A 14,571-nucleotide genomic window follows, 5' to 3' on the forward strand; every position below is an offset into this window, starting at 1 on the left:
GGTGGCGGTGCCCGGGGAGAGGCCAGACCAGTCGCGCTTGGGACCACATCAAGGCCCCAGCTCCTACTCGTGCATTACGGTGAAGTCATCGTAATTAATAATAAGGAGCTAAACTAAGGTTTATATACGTATCTTGTAAGTAGCAGAAAACCAGGATCAGAAGAGGTGAAACTTTGACAGCTTTGCCCCTACTTGTACAAAAATGCTGCACTGTTTTCCCTGGAACCGGGAAGATTTCCTACCATCAGGGAGGTGATGTTCTGGGGACTTTTTGTAGTGACCTGTTGGTGAATAACTATCACAGATGTAGTTCGTAAGATTAAACTTAATGTATGTGACCTACCTGCAGTTGTTGTCTTTGACGGCAGATGAGTGGGCTGCAAGAAAACCTTTTCCTAATTCTCTGTTCTTAAGTCAGTATTAAAATTGCCTGTTCACTGTAAAAGAGCTATTAAAATGTAACAAAATGTACACTCCCTTTAGTGTCAGTTGATGCTATTTAAGTATTGTCTTGCTACTACTGAAAATACTTAGATTTCTAGATTACCCAGATGAGTTTCAACAAAATACACCTAAGAAGCAAAAAATAATGATAATTCCTACTTCCTGAGGTAGCATGTTATACTGTCATGTGTTTGATTTGCTTTGGATAGCTCCTCAAAATTAACAGCGTATGTATAATTAAGGGGGGCTTGCATCCATTTCATCAGTTCCAGTGATGTCTCGTGGTTTTATTGTATTTGGTTTAGGAGTATTTTATTGATCAGCTGAGGTCAGATGGAGTTGTTCATCTTCCTCGGCGTGTTACCAATGAAATTTCGAATAATACTCGATATGAATTTTACACACAAGGAGGAGTCATCTTTGCAACAAGTCGAATCCTTGTGGTAGATTTCCTTACTGACAGAATTCCTGCAAACCTCATTACCGGTAAGAGTTTACTGAAATAAAGACTGTTCTGTTTGAAAATACATAAACCTGATTCTATATGAAGAGTTCTACTAGCCGATATTGAAGAACTGTTCCTTTTTTTTTCCACAAAGACTTGTAAAAAGTAAACACACTTTGTGAGCAACCCACTTATATTTCTGTTCTTCCCCTTGACTCCTTCCTCTCTGCCTTTCTTACCTACCAAAGAAGGGGAAAAAAAAAAAAACACACACCTGTGGACTTTGTTAGTCTGAAAAGAACCACACTATTAAGATTTAACAAGTAGTCTTGTCCTCTAACGACACAGTTGTTACAGGTTTTGCATTGCCACTAGAGGTCAATGTGACAGCAGCTGTGATAGATTTGCTGTTTTATCTAAAACAGCTAACAAAGGGTTCTGTTGGAAACGTGTATTTGTGTGTGAAATTGTATGACAAAAAACTTGTAACAGTTTTTCTTGAGGAGTTAACATAGCAAAAAAATCAGTAAAGGGATTCTAGGTATTATAAACGTTTACAAGATCAGTGTAGAATCACATGTGAATTAACAGCTGATGAACTCATAAATTCAAGTGAATGAAGATAAATTATCATGACAGTAAAGAAAAATTATTCCTGGTGGATTTGGCCAAATAGAAATTATGTACTTAGTAGCACAGTAAAAGTGATGCACGTTGGTGTAGCAGAGTGGCAAGTTGTTTCTGCAGAGGCTTACACAGCAGTGAGCTCACTTCATAAGCAGAGAAATACTGACTGAAAGTAGGAAAGTGTCATGATGAGCACAGAGTCTTACTGGCCCGTTACAAATCCTGTGTGTTCTCTTAATGTCCTTTCAGAGTCGCATCTTGACAAACTGGGAGATGTTCAGAAATGAGTACCATTGTCCTGAAAGATTTGTTTCATAGGAGAGATGTGTCTAGATAGAAAACCACCTTTTGGTGGATTATTCAGTGACTTGATTATGAATGGCTAACGCTTATATGGAAGTCATCTTTGTATAGATGCTTATTCATTTACAAAGGAAAGGCATATTAAAATCAATGGCCAGCTGCTGAGTTGAAGAAACTTCTTATAGAAATTAAATGCACTGTTGGCAGCTTATTTAGGTAAAAGGTAAAACCTGTGATGTTGGATGTTCTGCACGTCCATCTCAGAAAAGCATTTATTATTCAACTGGAAGCGTGTGAACAGAGAAAAGTACCACATAGGCCTCACTTCACTAGGGAGAGAGTGAAAAAATGTAATTGCTATTTAACACAATTAAGCACAAGAAAAAATAAGCCTGGTTTTACCAGGTCTTGGCTGAGCAAAGTGCAAATCCCAGAAGTATTCACCTCAAACACTTAATGTAGGTCAACTGTTGTTTCACTTCTGTGTACTAGAATGTGCGTGGTTAATCCTTTTTTCCTAACACACCCATAGCTATTAGGAAAGTTGGTGGTGTACTCGTACAGTTGATGGTACTTTCTGTCCTTCGGTATGCATATGAGTATCAGCAGTGGGGGAAAAGCAAAATAAATGTTTTCAGATGGTATTTGATTATCTAAACACTTGAACTGTTACCAATTAAACATACTTGATAAGTCAGTAATTCCAGAATTCTCTAACAAAATAGTTCAAATATCACATTCTTGAACATACCAGACTTGTTTTGTTGTGTGTTATGTTTTGCATTTGTTTTTTACTCCATTTAAGAGGCTCAAATTCAAGTTTTGTGTTAGGAGTAAAGAATTTTCTAAGCTAACAAGTCCTGCCACTCAAGCACAAGAGTTTTTTGCTAGCCATGCATTATTATCCCAGCTCTGTTCTTTGGAGATTCCAGGGTACTGAAACTGAGGAATCACTTGTTTGAACCCCAGAAAGTTTCTTCATCACTTTGGAAGATTTACATTCTGATTGCACCTTATTGAAGAAAAAAACTGTTAAAAGATTAATAACAGCTTTGAGGAAAAAATCTATGCAAAATTGGACATTTCTTTACTTTTTTGTAACTTGAAAACCTTTTATTTTGCCAGGCATTTTGGTATACAAAGCACACAGAATCATTGAGTCCTGTCAGGAAGCGTTTATCTTGCGACTGTATCGCCAGAAGAACAAGCAAGGCTTCATTAAAGCTTTTACAGATAATGCAGTTGCATTTAACACTGGCTTTTGCCATGTGGAAAGAGTAATGAGAAATCTGTTTGTCAGCAAACTTTATCTCTGGCCAAGGTAAGGTGGCTTTACTTCACTGGAGAGTTAAACTTTTTAAAAAAAGACAAAGGATATTACAGTGGGTTCCTAAGAAAATGAGGTGTCTGCAGTCATGCTGCTAATCTGTGTTCCCTCCTGTACTCCCAAACAAATTTCATTCAGTTTTTGACAGACATGCTCTTAAAGATGCACAATTTCTGTAAGTATTTTTGAAAATAGACCCAAATTAAGTCTATGGGGCTGAACCTTATGGTATAGCTGTCCTGTTAAGCCAATAGAAATCACAGCAGAAAGCAACATTCTTAACAGCTTACGAAAAGGTTCACTTACTAAATGGACTATCTAGGCTATGAAGTAACAGGAGTCCAGTCTCTCAGTTCTGCTATTCAGAGAGGTATTTGTTTCCAGCTGTGATGAAACTCCATGGATCTCTCTTTCTGTGTGTCAGATTTTTGTAATCTTTACATGCATGCTGTGTATGAAGAATATTTCTTGATGACTGATAGAATCCAAATTGCCAACTCTGTGACATGCATTAAGTCTTCCAGGAGCAGAGCTGCAGATGGAGCTGGGCACTTGAGGCGATGCCCCGTTCGGTGCTCTCGCCTGGGCCAGGAGTTCTGCCCATTTCTTCCTTGAGTCCAGTCCAGAATGTGTTTCACTCCATCTTATGCACTGTTACTCTGCATTGTAACCTCTTTAAGAAACGTTCAGTAGCACAAAGAAGTAGAAACGGACATTACGAGGATAGGAAAGGTTGAATAGGAGCTCCCTAAATTTTTTTCCTTGGTTTCTGAACCATGAAAAGACTTGAGGGTGCAACAAGCAGTAAGGGAAATGCCCACTGAGTTTCAGAGGTCAGCAGAAACAGTGTTCTCTGAGCCTTGTTCTGTTACTAAAACCAGCTAGCATCTAGGTACCTGTAGAGGTATACAGGCTGTGAGGGCAGTGTCCTAACAAGGACCTGCTGCTTATTGTCAGAAGCTAGGAATATCAAGAATCTGTTAGTGGATCCATGCAATCTAAAGGATTTATTAACCATTCCAGTTTCTCCCTTAGGAGATTTTCTTGCTGCACATCAGTATTTGTTATGCATAATAATAATGCAGAATCTAGTGCAGTAATTTTCTACAAAGCATTCCCCAGCACTGTAGGCTCACATGGATAGAACGATTGCAGTCATGGCTGTGGAACAGATGGGTTTCTGCAGCTGTTCATGATATCACAGTCTTCACATCAGCAGTAACCAATTTATGTTGCAATTAACTTTTTTGTTTACATTTAAAACAATTGTAGTTCATACAAACTTTTGAATAATTGTAGGTCAAGCAAACCATCCATGTTAAATTTTAATAAGCTGTTTTCCTCTTAGATTTCATATAGCAGTGAACTCATTTTTAGAGAAGCATAAACCTGAAGTGGTAGAAATCCACGTGTCGATGACCCCTGCTATGCTTGCTATCCAGACTTCAGTCCTGGACATTTTGAACGCATGTCTGAGAGAACTCAAACGTTACAATCCAGCTCTTGAAGTTGAAGATCTATCTTTAGAAAATGCTATTGGTAAACCTTTTGACAAGGTAACCACTTTGATTGTTTTCCTGTGTCTAACTAAGGAGATGTAGACCTTCTAACTGTCTGCCATGCAAACAAAAATATTATTTGTGAAATAAATAACCAGCAGCAATGAAGTTCTTCCATGATGTGTTTATTACAAGGAGAGAAACTGTTTATCTGTAGTGGTGATGTCACAGTTGCCAGTAGGGTTTTGTGTTCGTCCTTGATTTCCAAAGTTCCCATAGTAAGAACGTGGTTGGGAGGATGATGATGATGATTGCTCCAATTTCAGCTCAGAATACTTTAGAGATAAGTATGGAGCTATTTATGCACATGTATACCCTATTTTCCTCTTGAATTTCCTCCTTGTATTTTTTAATTTTCTCTATTAGAAGAAACACTGTATATAATACATAATATGCACATGCAGGCATCTGCTGTATCTTTTCATGCACGCACAACTAATAGGTATGTATACACACATATATAATGATTGTTATTTTTGGCAGATGTACAATGTTTGGCATACATATGCTTTCTGGAGGGTAAAATTGTAAACTTCAACCATCGTAGTGAAACACGGTTATTTGATAACTGTGATTTACTCTTGATGTGAGGCCTTCTGTACTTTGGTTTTGTTTTTACTATGTTCTGTAGGTTGCAATCTGTGTGGTACTCATTTTGAAAATTAAATGACATTATAATGTTTATTTTACTTGACCTAAGTAAAGGATACTAAAGGCACAGGCCAGTACCAGTAAAATAAGGGTGTGGGTTTTGTTGTTTTTTTTTTTTTTTTTAAAATCAGTATTTTATTATTATGTCAAAAGGAAAAGATGTACTGAAAGCATTAAATCATACACATGTGCTAGTTGAAATGTTTAAATAAAGGCATGTATATTATACTAACTTTTAAAAAAAAACATTACTTACAAAAACAAATACCTCACCATCACACCTCTGCTTGGGTTTGGTTAATAACTTTGGGAAGCTAGTGGCATCCCTTGTAAAATAAAAAAAGTGCATTATTATCTTGGTTAGTATACTATATATTTGACATCCTGAACTTTATATTTTAGACAATACGTCACTATTTAGATCCTCTCTGGCATCAGCTTGGAGCCAAGACAAAATCTTTGGTTCAGGATTTGAAGATACTACGTACCTTGCTACTGTATCTAACTCAGTATGATTGTGTCACCTTCCTTCATCTTCTGGAGTCACTGAAAGCAAGTGAAAAAGCTTTTGGTGAGAATTCAGGTAAACACTGAATAACCATACAGGTTAATGCATGAAACGGTGAAATGTTTATAGTCTTACTTAGCATTCCCAAACATATGAAGGTATCTAATTAGGTTTTATGTAACCAGCCATAAGGATGTAGGTTTTTATTGACAGATAATGCTTTCATCTTCCCACTTAACTGCTGTTACTTAACAGTGTGAGATTTGCACCGCATTTCTGTCTTTTGCTAAGCTAGTAATTACATAGCAAGCAGGTAGCACAGGTATTCCAGATGAGAGATTTGGAGCTTTTACTGGAAAGTGTTGAAACATATACAGATTGCAAATGTCAAACTACGGCTTTCTTTTTCTCTTTAGGTTGGCTGTTTCTTGACTCCAGTACTTCAATGTTTGTAAATGCTCGAGCTAGAGTTTATCGCATTGCAGATGAGAAACTGAATCAGAAAGGCAAAGTCTGTGAAACAAGTGGTGTAAAGAAGGCAAATGGTACCAGTTGTTCCTCATTTTAAGTTTGAGTGTCACACGATTTCAAAAGCTCTGCATATTATTACTTGTGCTGCATGGTCTTAAACAGCTCAAGTACTCAGTCTGTTAGCTGGGATAAACGGAGATACAATCTTAGTTCAAAAAGCATACAATGAACAATGTGAAACAGAGCCACAAAGAAGCAAGGGACTCTTCTAGGCTTGCTCAGCTGATCATTGGGAAAGCTTTTATGGAAATGTTCTGGAATTACATTGGTGTTTAGCTTGATCTTTTTTATTTTATGTGAACAGGTAGGAGGCTGCCACTGCTTTTATTTAAAAAAAGTATATTCGGGAGTTTTAGAATTGAAGAATTAGTGACTGTTTTAACTTTTTGTTTTACTAAAGCACTTATCCCCAATTTTAAATGTTTCTGTAAGTGCTCTCCAAGCCATTAACATAACAAGTTGCATATGTAAGCTGTTGACTATAACATTTGCTAGCAACCATCACGCTATTGACATCCAACCACTAATTTAAAGTTCTGAAGGATATTTTGGCTGTAAGAGCTCTTACGTTCAATCTTTGTTTCAGAACTGAAAAAGGAATTGGTTCTAGAAAGTAACCCAAAATGGGAAGCTTTGAGAGAGGTACTGAAAGAGATTGAAAATGAGAATAAGAACAGTGAAGACCTTGGTGGTCCAGGTGAGAGAATATTAAATGATGTAAGTTTTCACAGTACAGTTATGCTTTTACTTCTACTTGAATTTTGAAAGAAGGAACCTAACTCTTTACAGCAGTTTTACTAAAGACCTAGTTTTAAATTTAATTATTTGTGGACTTAAGAAGCTTATGTATATATTTACATAAACTATATAAAACTAAATAGTTTTACATAAACTCCTATTTAGTTCATGCTCTAAAACAGAAATGCTGTTGTGTGCTGTGCAGTAGTATTTAGGAAAGAACATATATTCTTGCCAAAAATGCTTTTAACTTTGATTTCAATACTGAATCAAAATATGGTATCAAAATACCAGTGTCAAAAACAATCTAAGTAATACCATGAAAATTTATCATACAGTCAAGGTACTGTTCACCCATTTCTCAAGCTCAGGTTCAGAAAAGATAGGGGTTCTGTCTTATGCCCTCTCCATATCACACATTGTTATACACCTGAAAATCTCCTCCAGGAGATGCACCTAAATGGGGTAGAGAGTAGAAGGCAGGCATGTTTCTAGCTAACTGTTTTGCTGCCTTTCTTATTTTAGGGCTTTTCATCCTCTTAAATTTCACCAAGTTTTATTTTTGGAAATAGCAATGGTAAAAAAGTGCTCTTTTCTCCTACCCACAGTGTTCTGACTCTGGATAAGAACTGTCTCTCTCACCTAGTGTTGCAGGAGTTTATCAGAGTCAGCTTGTGGAGAATTGTTATTCAAGGACCACAAATGTCAATAATACTGTGTGAAACATGTATTCTTTAGACTCTAACATAGCTGAGAAAGGCGGAAAATTAGAATGGTCTACATTAAGTTCTCTCTTATTCCAATTTTTTTATTAAAAAAAAAAAAGAAAAAAGTAGTTATCCAAGTATGTTTCCATACATGCCTATCTGCCTGGCTTGAGATGGTCCAAAGGAAAACCTCACTAATTTAGGCGGTGTAAGAATAAGGAAGAATGATGTACTTCCATTAATAATCTTTAATCTTGTTTGGTATGAAACCTCAAGCAATTTATACTCCCTGGAAGTCCACAGCAGCTATGACAACCAAACGTAGAGGCATTTGGCAAGCATGCTTCTAGAATTATTAAAAACAATTTCCTCAAGATATGTGTTGTAGCTGGATAAGAAGTGCAGTGTAACAGAATATAAACATGATATGGTTTCTTGACTGCAGGGCAAGTGCTTATTTGTGCCAGCGATGACCGAGCTTGTGCACAGCTCAGGGAGTATATTATTGCTGGAGCAGAAGCTTTTTTAACAAGACTGTATAACAAAACCTTCGGGAAGGATGAGAAAGCTGGAGAAGTGTGCATGAAGGACAGGAAAACTGTCAAGTCCAAAGGAAATGCCAGACAAGACACAGGGCCTCAACCCAAAAAAGCCAAACTCACGGCTTCTTCAAAACAAAATAAACACAAGAAGCAGCACGACCGGACTATAATCCAAATGATAGGGAAAACTGAAGAAGAAAAGACAGAGGAGTTGGAGGTGGAAGACAACACAGAATTAAGCAGCAGCCAAGGAAGCGGTAGCGAAGAGGCCATTCCTGAGGACTTCCAAGCGAACCTGCCCTCAGACTGCTACTACGGGATCCTGGAGAAGCCGCTGACGGTCATTCACCCGCTGCAGGGCTGCGGCGACCCCTACGCGCTGACGCGCGTCCTGCGCGAGCTGGAGCCCCGCTACGTCGTGCTCTACGACGCCGAGCTCTCCTTCGTCCGCCAGCTGGAGATCTACAAGGCAAGCAGGCCTGGCAAGCCTTTGAGGCAAGTTGACTTGGCCAGGGCAGTTTTAGTCTTGAGAAACAAAATGGGCACTTTCAGCAGTCAAGGCAGAATGTGCAGCTAGTGATCTTCTTTAGCTACCTTTTAATTCCTCTTTGGCCCTCTTCTTAATTTTAAATGAAAACATGAAGTCCGATGTAGCGAGAAGATAATTTTTACTTCCCAGCAGGTATTGAGTCCCTTTAGCATACCTGGGGTGGGGGGAGTTCATTCTGTCTTCTACAAGACCTCTGCTTAGATGATCTTAGTGGCAGTAGATCCATTTGAGGTGCTGTAGTCCTATAGTTTCCTTTTTAACATTACAGGCAAGGTTTTTATGCAATATGCTTCATTATGGATTTAATTAATTTTCACATTTCCCAATGTCTGGTCATGCTGAAGGTCAGTAGTTCAGAAACTGTAACAGAAAAACAAATAAAGAAAAATTCAATAAAGAAAATCAGAAGTATTTGCAGCTATACTCAGTTCTGATGTTAGCTGACATATTTCTGCACTGTGTATAGATACTGGATACACCCACACACTGCAAAATGCACTTTTATGAACAGATATTACAAACTAATTAAAAATATGGAAAACTTAAAATTTAATATACTGTGAGGTTTTACACTAACTTTCATATATATGGCTGCCTGATACAGCATTTACTGAATACAGTGAACTGCAGTTATTCCTCTGCTTCTCTGAAAATAACTTAAACAGTTTCTTAAGTCTTAGAATAAACACACTTTACTTGCTACAGCTGAAACACAATTTATTGGCATAAGAAATTACTACCTTTTGAATTATGCTTTATACTTTAATCACCTCATGAAAATTATTTGCATAAATTTAACGGAGCAGTTAAAATTTTCCAGTCAAAGATTTGTACATATGCAACACACCTGCAAATGGACATCAGTTTGGCAGTATTCAGTGTGTCTGTACCTGACAGGCAGGTAAGGACTCTGCAGTGCAGATATAAATGACAGATCTCACAAAGTTTATTGCATGAGGATAATTACTGGGTTATTTTATTTCAATTTATTTTTAATTGCCTAATCAGCATGAGTTGTATCTTCCTCCAGCATCACACTTCCATACTTCAGAGCAGGAAAATAAGATGTAGTCATGCAAGTAAGGGTTAAGAGATGTGCTGCTTGAGAAATTAGTAGGAATAAAATCCTATCAGTCTGTCAAAATGCACCTCAATTAAAATATACTGGAAAAAAGTTACTCTGCTGAAAAGCTACAGGCATTTAATTCCTTAAGGTAATTCAATTATTAATATTCTTATGTTCCATATTTGCAGAATAAAACTTCATTTGCCAGTGTGACAGCTTGTTCTTTGTATAACCTATGATTTCCTCATACAAATAGATAATTTTTAAGTCTTATATGTGTTTTTCCCTAACCAAAGATGATTGCAGATTTTTTTTGTTTGTTATATATATTCTACTGGGAAGACTTTAAAGAAAGTGACGTCCTTTATACTTGCTTTGTGTCTTTCCTGAATGGTTGCCTGAAATCTTAGTCCACTCTGGCTGAATCCCAGAATTCTAGTAACTGTATCAGCCACCAGAAGAAGAGGAAACCCTGGATATAAGAGGTTTTATTGCTGATTTTGAGATACTTTTACAGGAAAAGATTTTGTATTTTCACTTGCCTTTTCTAAGGCAAATACTAACTTGTCAGGCACCTACTGCTACTAATCTTAAATACTGGTTATGAGTGTTTTAATACAAAGCTTTATGATCTTTTTTTTCCCTTTTTTTCTCCTCCAAACCTACAGGGTTTATTTCCTCATCTATGGGGGCTCAACGGAAGAACAGCGCTATCTCACAGCGCTGAGAAAAGAGAAGGAGGCCTTTGAAAAACTCATTCGGTAACAAAATTGGTTTATTACCATTTTTAATGTTTCATTTAATTCCCTTTTGTGCTTACATTTCAAATAGAGTGAAGTTCTTAACTATATGAAGGCTTTAAACTTTAATTCAATTGCTTTTCAGATGTTAACAGAACTTTCCCATTGAGGACCAATAATAAGTCAAAACCTTTCTTTTCAAAGTACCTGATATTTTATTTATTAATCTAGGGGAGTTTAATATTAAATTTCAAAAGCTAAACAGCACCATTTGTATTTTTCCCTAATTGTCTGTGAATTTCATTTCTGTAGATGTGGGTTTGTCTGCAGGTAACTCTTCTTCTATGATATTTCTAAGGCTTTTATGATGGACTTCTTTTGTTCTCCAAAGCCACTTGCTTTCTTAGATTGTATATGACAGTATTTTTACTGACAGTGTCTTCTTATGAGGTTATACTGCTATTGGTCATTGGTTCCTTTGTTTCACATGCCCTGAGAAGTTCTAAAAATAAAATCAGATGCTACAAAGTACTAGCAACTGAAAATAAAAATACAGCATCTAGCCCAACAATCTGGCAAACCTAGTAATTTTTATTTCTGATCAGATTTGCAGTTAGTATTAAACAATATATAATTTCACATCTGCCTGAAGAGTATTGAAGTATTTTGATCTAGTTTGCTCATAAAATTGCAGTTTTTAGTGTGTGTTTGTGGTTTCTTAGGGAGAAGGCCAGCATGGTTATTCCTGAAGAAAGAGAAGGACGAGGTGAAACCAACTTAGACCTAGTAAGAGATGCTAAACCTGCCTCTGCTTCTACTGACACACGCAAAGCAGGTGAGAGCTTCCTGACGTTAGGTTTGCAGCTCTGAGCTTTGAAAAAGTCCTGTAACTGTTGTGTTTGAATCCCATCCAAAGCATCTGGGTTCTAGACACATCACGTATTGCCTCTACAATCTTGATGGCAAAGCAGCATTACCTCCCTTACTCCAGGTACCTCTGTCTGTCTGTACAGTGACAATGAATTACCATTTTCTTTGAAAAGGAAAATACAGGTTAATGAAGTATTTTACCATTAAGACACATACGATTTGGATTTTTCCTAGGTAGCTTGTTGGTTATGAGACTGAGGTGGAGAGAAATTAGAACCTTAAAACTGAAGTCTACAGATAGTCACTGCCTTTGAGCTAGTAAACGTTGGGGTCGTCTTTTGATCTTGGCAAAACAGATTGCCTGGGTAAACAACTGCAGGTTGTGGGGGTTTTGCCTGCTTTCTTTGTAATAAAGCATCTTTTTTCTTCTGTTGTGGTTCTAATCACACTTTTGTTCCTTTCCTCTGACATACATACTCATGTCTTTATCTTTACAGCTCTGCCCCTGTTTTTGTTTGCTGTCATTTTTGTAATCCTGCTCTTCTTGACCATACGCTCTCTAATCTTTGCAGTTGTCTTTCGTGTCCTTGATTCTGCTGTCTCTTCATTTGTCCTTCTATTGATCTCTACAAGCTAAAATATAACTCCTACAATAAAATGCCATCTTTCTGTGGGAAGCAGTTAGAAATAAAAAGGATCAGCTTCATGATCTTGGCTTGCAGACAACTTTTTAAAGGCTGTCCTGATGCATTTAAATAATTTTCATCTACAGTTTAACATATTTCATTATCACATATATAAAGCTTATAGCGGGTTGCTTGATAGTTGTATTAAACTGCAGAGCATACTCCATAAACTACAGTATATAATTTGGCAACTGATTTTTCTCTGTAACAGTGAAAAACTAGAAGCCTGGATTTATCTTATTTGAGGTACCTTTTGATATGTGAGTCCATCCATTGCAGAAGCATTGGCAGCACACAAAAACTATACAACGGGGGTCAGGGGTCCTTCGTGTTAGGTTGACTGCATTTATTTTGCTTTCCAGGTGGACAGGAACAGAAGAGTGTTCAGCAGACTGTGATAGTGGACATGCGGGAGTTCCGCAGCGAGCTCCCGTCGCTGATTCACCGCCGTGGCATCGACATCGAGCCCGTCACTTTGGAAGTTGGAGATTATATTTTAACTCCCGACATCTGTGTAGAGAGGAAGAGCATCAGTGATCTGATTGGCTCCTTGAGTAATGGAAGACTGTACTCACAGTGCATTTCTATGTCCCGTTACTACAAGCGACCGATTCTCCTGATTGAATTTGACCCTAACAAACCTTTCTCTTTGATTCCACGAGGCTCTCTACACCAGGAAATTTCCAGTAATGATATTACTTCTAAACTAACCCTTCTTACGCTCCATTTCCCCAGACTACGTATCCTGTGGTGTCCCTCTCCACATGCTACTGCTGAACTGTTTGAAGAGTTAAAACAGAACTATCCCCAGCCTGACGCAGAAACAGCCATGGCTGTCACAGCAGACTCCGAGATCCTTCCCGAGTCAGACAAATACAACCCTGGTCCTCAGGACTTCCTGTTAAAAATGCCAGGTATTAATGCAAAAAACTGCCGGGCCTTGATGAACCACGTGAAGAGCATCGCAGAGCTAGCGACGCTCTCAAAGGATGAGCTCTCCGAAATACTGGGAAATGCTGCCAATGCCACGCAGCTCTTTGACTTTATCCACCTGACCTACAAAGAAGCAATAGCTAAAGGAAAAGGCAAAAGGTGACTAATGAGACTGTTCAACATGGGACTAGATAAGCTTCTCTTGCACAGTACTTTGGCCAAGTACATTAAATATTTTAAGAAATGCCCTCTAAGATAACCAGCTGTTTCTTGCTAATGCTGTTCCATCAGTTTTAACATTTGAGTTAATTATTACTGAGGGCAAGTTTCAAGAGGAATGAAAAAATGGTTTTAATAGAAAAAATGCAAATTATTTTTATTCTTTCTACAGCACTTTAACCAATTCTATAATACCACTGAATGAACCAGATTACATTCTTTACCAAGTCCATAAGAATTAAGTATTAAGACTAACTGATAAAGGTTTTCTTTGGAAAGACAGGATGTCTTGTTAAAGCTAATAATGTACAGTGTTTTGATGGGGGTGTGTGCCCTGCTGCACAGCACATCACTTCACTTTTGCCATTTTTATTAACGTCTTACTCTCTGAAAACTGCCGATTTTTGATTGGCAGTGATGGAGCTATTTGAAATAGATCATGGTCTTTTGTCAGGAGTTTGTCTAAAGAACATACACTTAGCTGTGAATTTTAGATCATCATCCTTTGTCACAGTAAATTACAATTTTACGCTATGTTCTACATGATATTTGCATACTTTACTAGCATTTATACTTTCTTTTTTGACATTCCAAAGTCAGTACAGCTCTGTCTTGCTAGATTTTGCAAAGTGCATTCCCTTGGTCTAGACAGAGATGCTGTGGTGGCACAATGCAACTTAATTCTCAGTGTGCCTTGCCTGCACTTTTAAGATGCTTTACTTTTTAAATAAGTTTTGATAGATCTATCACCTCATTCACTTGAAGGTGAGAAATGCAGATACACCATTGGGACTGTTCCTTCATACCAGTGCAGAATTCTCTTATAAAATGCAATAGTTTTCTAAGTAAGGTTTTCAAAAAGTATTGACAGTTCTTCCAATATTGCCTTCTTTCTGTGTCCTATTGCACTTGCATCTTTATGTCTTAAATAGACCATTTGTCAATAAATTCAGTGAAGCTACGGTCACCTGGAAAACAAAACTTGGCACTCTGTGTAGCATAAAACAGGGAAAAGTTATCCTTTTGATAGCTTGTGAATGTATATATTGTTAAAAACACGCAGTCTGCACTGAATTTTGATATGACAACTGTGTGACAAACTGACATTGCCAAAAGAGTCAGTCC

The 14,571-nt window shown here is 37.5% G+C and overlaps 1 protein-coding gene across 1 annotated transcript; it reads left to right on the forward strand.

Moving 5' to 3' along the window:
- Positions 1–749: 749 nt before the first annotated feature.
- ERCC4 (excision repair cross-complementation group 4) lies at positions 750–13,390 on the forward strand (the record flags this gene model as incomplete). Its single annotated transcript, XM_008949555.1, has 10 exons — positions 750–930; positions 2,945–3,140; positions 4,495–4,702; positions 5,759–5,939; positions 6,281–6,409; positions 6,982–7,092; positions 8,286–8,877; positions 10,667–10,759; positions 11,461–11,573; positions 12,657–13,390. Coding segments are annotated over 10 exons (2,538 nt in total), but the record flags the coding sequence as incomplete, so codon positions are not given.
- Between the last annotated feature and the right edge of the window lie 1,181 nt (positions 13,391–14,571).

This window comes from Merops nubicus, unplaced genomic scaffold (assembly GCF_000691845.1).
Source record: "Merops nubicus isolate BGI_N331 unplaced genomic scaffold, ASM69184v1 scaffold21551, whole genome shotgun sequence".
Taxonomy (NCBI): Eukaryota; Metazoa; Chordata; class Aves; order Coraciiformes; family Meropidae; genus Merops; species Merops nubicus.